General features: G+C 32.6%; 1 protein-coding gene across 1 annotated transcript; it reads right to left on the minus strand.

Moving 5' to 3' along the window:
* Positions 1-456: 456 nt before the first annotated feature.
* On the minus strand, positions 457-4,884 carry LOC105135851 (probable disease resistance protein At5g66900). Its single transcript, XM_011040921.1, has 5 exons — positions 3,951-4,884; positions 2,857-3,260; positions 2,114-2,466; positions 1,525-1,733; positions 457-1,391 (listed from the first exon to the last, which is right to left on the minus strand). The coding sequence occupies exons 1-5, from the start codon at positions 4,687-4,689 to the stop codon at positions 568-570; spliced, it is 2,529 nt and encodes an 842-aa protein (XP_011039223.1). The 5' UTR covers positions 4,690-4,884; the 3' UTR covers positions 457-567.
* Between the last annotated feature and the right edge of the window lie 3,010 nt (positions 4,885-7,894).

Here is a 7,894-nt window from a genome sequence, read left to right on the forward strand (position 1 = left end):
GTATATATATATATATATATATATATATATATATATATATATATATAAAACTTCTAAAACAAAAGTGTTTTTCTCTAGCTGCTTGAGTAAGATTCATGTTAAGATATATTTTTTTAGTTAAATTTTGTTATTTTTTTAATTAAGTTTTTTAATTTTTTTACCAATCAATCAAGTTTTTTTAAAATTAATCAAGTCAACTAAATCAAGTCATAATAATTCTTTGATAATTTAATTCTAAACTCAAATAAGGTAAGAAGTGGAGTTATAAAGTTTTTTTTATGAATTTTAATTTTTTTAATTAATAAAATTTTAAACCTAAGCTAAATAAAAAGGTTAAAGTGCTTTTTTGGATTTAATATATATCAAAATCAATTAGTTTTTGGAAACGTCTTTTTGCAAGGAAAAATGGCTTGACGCCATTAATATAATACGATTTTTAACGAAGGCTACTAACAATTTACAGAATCACACCTTCTTTCTATGCATTGAAGGAAAGCACAATGACATAATTACAAATTAAAGGCTCGTCAGAATTCTTGGAGAATAATCATTATCAGAAAACAATGGCTAAGCAAGCCAGTTCAAGTTGTTTTCCTTATGTACCTTTATCGTCAGAGATGGAAGGCAGGATTTGAAACGATACCATGACATGGCAGTTTCTTGATCGCCTGTTACTTCTTTTAGGTGGACAAGATTCGCAATTGATGATGGCAATTCACAACTTGAGCACTCTATCATGTAGAGCTTTCTCAGATCATGCAACTGACCGATCTGTTCTGGCAATTCTGTTACACTTAAGCATTCGGATAAGTCAAGAATCTGCAACTTACGAAGTCTACCGATTGTGGCCGGTAACTCTGTCAATTCGATGCAGGAGTTGAGCCTTAGGACCTCCAAATCAAGTAAATTTCCCATGTCCTCTGGCAGAGACACAAGCTTATGACAATTTGTGATACTGAGCTTTCTTAGCAAGACAAGATCACAGAATCCTGTCGGCAATTCCTCCAGATCATTGCAGTAGTCAATGGTGAGGTCGACTAACTTTGGGAAAGCATCCGAAATATTGTTGGTAGATTTATTAAAAGCTTGATGAATATTGCACATAACCAAGGACATCTTTTCTAGCTTCCTCCATTTCATTGAAGTCAAGAAAAGGGATGGGATGGAAACCTTCTCCAGTCTTATTCTCTTTAGATTTGATAAAGAACCAAGAAGTGGGAAATTGCTCAATTCAGCTGGAACGAACCCATAATTGTGAAGTACTAAAACTTTTAGCTTATTCATTCTTTCTATGAACTCAGGTAATGAGAATTTCTCTGTCTGAAAATTCAGAAGTAAAACCTCAACTTCCGGCGCTTGCATGGTGGACCAACTTGATGAAAAATTTTCATCTGCAAACAAGGCGATGAAAAAAGAAAAATAATAATAATTAAAAATTGGTTGTGTATATTTGATGCTTGGGCGCATGCATGTGCGCAGAGGCCAGGCTATCTTTGTATTAAGAAAATAGTAGGGATTAATAACCTGTTGAGATAGATAAGAGTTTGGCCCTGATTGATAGCTGATCTTGTTCCATCAACCATTCAGGGATTTTATTTTCAATTATCTCCAATAATACTCGTTTCCTGTGCTCATTGCTTCTTGAGTTGCTTTCACGGATGGCCAGCTCCCTGAGCAGGTCATGCTGTGTGACAAAATGCTCATTATAGGAGCCGTCTTCGTTTGCATCTTTCCTGGTGGATCACAGAAGTTGATTGCTTAGAGACTCACACTCTTGACAAGTTAGCTACTAATAGCACACAAGTTAATTGAAATGAACATAAGTGGAGTTCTAATGACCATCAAAAGTTGCAATCATAGCAGTTGAAGCTGGTCATCCATCACCGAAACCCAGAAAGACAACCAATTATTTTAACCCCCATAAACCAAGTTGGTAATGGTTTTGTTCTTCTAATACTTTCCAGGATAACTCATTTTATATGTAAAGGTCCATGTAATAGTAGGATCCATATGATATTCGTAGAATCGATGTTCGATGTGAAGATTTCATACACTATTAATAGAATAAATACCCTGACCATGATAATGTCAATAGGGTTCATAGCTATCATACCTTGTAACTACAACTTCAATCAGATTCCTATCAGAGAGTTCATGGAGATTGGCAATGGCGTCGTCCTCATCTAAGTTATACAATTCTGCCCACATATCAATAAGGGTAGTGGCAGGAATCCTCTGGTCTTCAGGGAATGAACCAAGGTCCATGAAACATTCCTTGGCTACTAGATTATCATTCAAGGCTTCCACACTGCTTTGAAGACAATCGAGAATTTCATCTTCGGAAAGAATAGAAACAGCTTTAGAGCATTCCCTAAGTCTCTTACGCCATTCTGCAGCAGACTTCCGGCACAAAGATTTTCCAACCACTGAAATGACCAGAGGAAATCCCCTGCAGCATTTTACCATCTGCAATTCAGTGCCATGACAAAAATCAGTCATTCCGTGCAGGTTGGTGGGCAGTGACAAACTAAAAATAAGGTTGCATTGTGTAAACACATCGATGGTTTCTTAAAGGTGTAAAATGGATGTTTTTCTTTTCTTTTCCATAGTTGCAAAATTGTAAGATATCATCCCTGGAGTAAATTAACGGATTCAAAACACATGGTTTCAGAATTTTTATATGAAGGTCTGATAGCACTTGATAAGACAACAAACAAGTAGCACAAGTGCATGCTAAATCAGAGAGTCAAAATATTGGACACATAATATTTGTTCACTAATTGGTATTTATGTAGAAGGTGAAAAACAAATAAAAATGAGCAAATAAGCATTAATAATTGCAGGTTGATAAATCACCTTCTCTAGAATTTGCTGATCTGGAGTATATGACTGCTGATCCAATGGAAATGCCAATTTCTGAAAAAGGGTCATGGCATCTGCAAGATTCAATGTTTTCAATTGATATGTGGATCCAAAACTTGGAAATTCATATCTTGATGTCACCAAAATCTTGTAATTTTCTATTCGGAATTTGAGCTTGTCAAGAATAGATTTCGATCCTGGCCAAACATCATCAAGGACCAATAATATTGGATCTGGTCCTATCAGCTTGACCAAACGTTCCAAATGGTTAGCTGCATCTTCTTCACTTTGAAAATCAGGTAACTCGATTTCTTTATGCTGAAATATCTTCTTCACAATAACCATCAGGTTGCGCAGCTTTGGAACGTTGACAAAGAAGATGTTGCTCTTGAATTTATCTGAAAACTCGGTAAAGAAGAAAGCTGTAATGAAATTTCTTCAGAAATTCTTATGTTTTTACATATAGCTAAATAAAAACGGATACAAGAGCCTCAATCTGGAACTCAAAATTCTAATAGTCAGAAAAACTAAAAGCAAAATATGGGAATTGCTTCATTTACTCTGCCAAAGAGTTCCAAGTAATGAACTGTGTCTAAAATATCATACATTTGCTTATTTCAATCAATAACAGACCCACAATTCTGCAGAAACACGAGTCTTTATGTGTGGTTACAATTCAACATGACAAAATCATCCGTTTTTATCTCTTGAAAAATGAATAATTCAACAAGAGAATGTACATGAAGCTTAATGGAGATACACTTTCGACCAGAAAAACAAAAGGGAAAACAGCAGCAATTTACCTCAGATACTAACAGAACAAGGAAATGGATGTACCTGGCAATTACCCTGAAGAGAAGAAAACATAAGGAAACCTTTTCGGGCACTAAAGCTCAACTTTGTTCAGATACCCTATTCTGTTCGCAAAATTGTTTGCCTAACATGATCATAGAACCTTTATAACAGGTGTACTAACTAAAACATTCTCTTACCATAAAAAAGGGATACAAATAGCCGGACCAAAAATAAGCAGAAGTAGAAAAACAAAAGGAGGTATTAAAAAGAACTCTCAAGTAGTAAATGTGCACCTTTAACACTCCCTTGTTGACAAAGTGCTGTAGCCAATGTTGTCTTTCCACATCCTCCAGGAGCAGATAACACAATATGCTGTGATGTCTCATCATTAAGCAGCTTTATCTCCAGATCACTCAATGGAATCTTGAATCCAACAGGATCCACTTTCAGGAGAGGAGGTGAGCACACACCAGCTAAAATAGTATTACTATAGCTCTTGCTTGAGTCTACCCTACTACCATTGCTTAGAGTCATGCTGAACTTCCCGATTTGATCATTCAACTGTCTTACTCCAGAAGAAACATCTTTCACAGCAACCAAAGTCAAATTTTGTGTATGCAAATTCTCTTTTGTATCTGCTACCACCTGAAGTTGCAAAACACTGCTAATATGATCACGAATATCCTTCTCTAACTTGAGAAGTTTCTTGTTATAAAGAGGCTTCTTCAAACAGTTGTATTTATGGATTTTTGAGCATTTAGAGACTAAATCATTGCCTGTTTTCATTAATCCTTTAAGCCCTTCAAGTTGCTTTGGTTGATCAAGCTCTCTGTTGAAAGATTCTATTCTCTTGATATTTGGGGCCATTTCCTCTAACATATCCGCTAGGCGCTTCAAGCTTGGCTTGAACTGGGAGTTGTTTTTCAGTGCATCTAAAACCATCTCTATGAAATTACTAAAAATTATCTCGAAACCAGCCCCAGCAACTGCTGATATCACAACCTGACCTGCCATGGCTTTTTTTTTTTTCATGAAGAAAAACCAGCTGATTTTTGTACAACAACTAGTGAGGAACTGAAGTTAAGAGGAAAATGGTTTCCGGGCTGTTTCGGGTAGATGGAAATCTTTTCCGGGGAACTGGATTTCCTATCGTGTTTTCTTTCATGAGAAACGAAGTAAAGCATCATTAAATGCTAGTTTTCTAATTTCTTGAGTTGATGATGTGTAAAGTGTGTGGACTTGAGAGGATTGACTTTTCAACCTTAAATTAGTTTTTGATTGGTGACCATATTGTAATTCTCCTATTTTAGTTGTTTCTGTTCCTTTTATATATATATATAATTCTCTTATTGAAAGGTAATTGATTCAAACCTCCCCTGATGTTTTGATCAAAAGAAACTTCGTCTTAATCTTTAAACTTTGTGACATTGGTCCTTGACAGCCCTTCTATGATGTTTTAATTTATGAACAAATTAAATCTCATGTGGGGACCTATAAGATCGTGAGATGTGTGTCCTTTCAAGGATATTTCATGTGTAGACTTTAATTTATTAATACATAGAACTTGGGGGTGACATTTCATAAAGAGAAGAACACAAGGACCAAATCAAGTTCCTCGTCGGAGCATTGAACTTTCACTCTCTAGAATCTTTCCAACTTTTATTGCCCGTTGGTACACTTTGAGTTGTGATGTTTTGAATTAAATATGTAGAAAAAGGTAATAAATTACTTGAAAGCTTAATAATAGATGTAAATTAAGAACGAATATTGTGGTAATTGAATAAACATAATAAAATATAAATAAGAAAAAAAAAGAAAGAGAAATCTAAAAATTTTGAGAGAGAACCGGCAAAAGAAAAGAGAGAAAGAAAAAGAAAAAAAAGAAGAAAAAATAAGGGAAATAAATGAGAGTTAGAGAAAATAAGTTTAAAGGTAAGATTTAGGTTCTTAAATGTATAAATATGTATTATTTTAGCTTTTAATTTCTATTTTGATAAATGTTAGGGTTTTATGTATTATTTTAGTTGTTAATTTCTATTTTGATAAATGTTAGGATTTTGAAGATTGTGTTTTTGATGGATTGATGAATTAATTTTTTTGAAGATTGTGTTTTTGGTGGATTGATGAATTAATTTGAATGTTATGGCTTGATTATTATGGGTAATTGATTGTTTAGTTGATTTTGAGAGATTGTAGGTAATGATGGTAATTTTGAGTTATAATTTGTGTAAATAATGAATTTTGATTATAAATATGAAAAGAAATTCTGTTGAAATTCTGGGTTTGAGGTTGAAGATGACAAAATTTCCGCTTAGTCCCTCTGTGAAAATTACAATTTAGTCCTCAAATTTTGAAAAGATTATAAATTGGTCCCTGAAGCATATTCTGACATTCTGGACAGAATAAAAGATGAATTATGGGCAGAATTCCAGTAGAGTTAAAAAAATTTAACATTTTCAATTTGGTCCTCCCATTTAACAAAAATTACAATTTGACCCTAAAAATTTAGAAAAATTTCAGAATGGTCCCTGGAGCATAAGTAGCGATTCTGGACAGAAATGAGGGTGAATTATGGACATAATTCCATTATAGTCATGAATTTATGATATTTTTAATTTGATCCTTTAATTTGACAAAATTATAATTTGACCTTTAAAAATATAATAAATTTTAATTTGGTCCCTAGCTGTAATATCAGCCTTTTCAGATTGGTTTGATGAATAATTGAGGGTCATTTAGTGAATTCTTATCAAGTCTTATTATTTGTTTTATTATAGATTAGATTTCAGAAAATTGTTTAATTTTTGGGTTTTTAGAAAAAATGACTAGTTTAATTTAAAAATATATAGGGGTATGAAATAGACCCTGTGTATTAAGTAGATTGTATGTTTTTTTGAGTCGTTTTTGAATATATCTCCTTTGTATTCAAATAATCATAATATTCTACCGGCAGGATATTATTACGATTTTTTTTTGTATCTACTTTTGAGTTTTGTTTGCTTTTAAGTTAAGTGAGACGATAATTTTTCATATGCATGAGAAATATTATAAATATTTGATTTATTAATATGAATTGGATCATGCTTCTTGATAATATACATGCTGATTATTATCATTTTTATAATAAAGTATGATCAATTGTTGAATCTGAATTCTTGATAAATACCAGTATATATTTGGATTGACTTCTGAATTAATAGCTCCTCATTTGATTGATGTCATGAGTTGAGTCTTGAGATATGAATATGTCTTTTTTAATATGATTATGAATCTATGGTATGCCAATTAAAATATCTATGTTAAAATAGTAGTGTTAGTTTTTGTGCACATCGTATCTACATCCTAGTTGATTAGGGGAGTCACCAACTTGTGTGGACTAATTATCCTATAGTATAGAGCCTCATGCTCATTACATTTTGATTTTTTGACAAGTTTTACCTTGTAATATTCTTTTTATGGTCTATTTGAGAAACCTTCCTATAAGAACCTAAAGCCATACTTATATATATATATTTCTCATTATTGCATTACTTCGTGTGTGTATATTGAACGTTATCTACTCATTGAGTTGTTGAACTCATCCTTTAATTATTTATCTTTTCAGGTTTATAGCTTGTTAGCTGGTTATTTTATTGGACCTTCAAAGCTTGTTCTTTTGATTGTCATCTGTAGCTTTCTTTTATGTTTACTTAGTGCTTCAAAATTATAAATTTATATAAACTCTTGTATTAAGACAACCAAATTATATTATGAAGTTTATTTTGTTATTAGTATGCGTTGAACTCTGATTGAGTTTAAAGAATAAGTTTGTATATAAGTTTGGGTTCGCATAAATATAGCACTTTGAAGTAGAACCTTGCCTGTATGCTAGTAATGGATTCAGGATACGGGTCATGACAGAGTCAATGACGATCAACAAACATCATACAAGGAGAAATAAAAAACTATATAATCACAATATTTTAAGGAAATTAAAGCACAAATCTTATAGTAAATAAATGAACACGTCCATGCATAGAAAATTAATCATGTATTACAAATTTTTCAACACAAACAAATCAATACATGTAAATATAATATCTACACGTAGAAAATCAATAACATATTACAAATTAATCAAAACAAGTGAATCAATGCATTGAAATTCCAAATTGACCTTCAGAAGCTAGTGGAATTGGACTCTCAATGTTGAGTTTTGCACGATGCAAATGCAAAGTTGGACGAAGACAGAAAAAAA

Source organism: Populus euphratica, unplaced genomic scaffold (genome assembly GCF_000495115.2).
Source record: "Populus euphratica unplaced genomic scaffold, PopEup_1.0 scaffold234.1, whole genome shotgun sequence".
NCBI classification, from domain to species: domain Eukaryota; kingdom Viridiplantae; phylum Streptophyta; class Magnoliopsida; order Malpighiales; family Salicaceae; genus Populus; species Populus euphratica.

Bases quoted from the DNA above. Each gene is read 5' to 3' on its own strand.
- LOC105135851 (XM_011040921.1), bottom strand. From the start codon at position 4,689: ATGAAAAAAAAAAAAGCCATGGCAGGTCAGGTTGTGATATCAGCAGTT. The intron at 2,467-2,856 runs GTGATTTATCAA...ACTGAATTGCAG, and splicing joins ATCAGCAAATTCTAGAGAAG to ATGGTAAAATGCTGCAGGGG. The intron at 1,392-1,524 runs GTTATTAATCCC...CCTTGTTTGCAG, and splicing joins ACTCTTATCTATCTCAACAG to ATGAAAATTTTTCATCAAGT.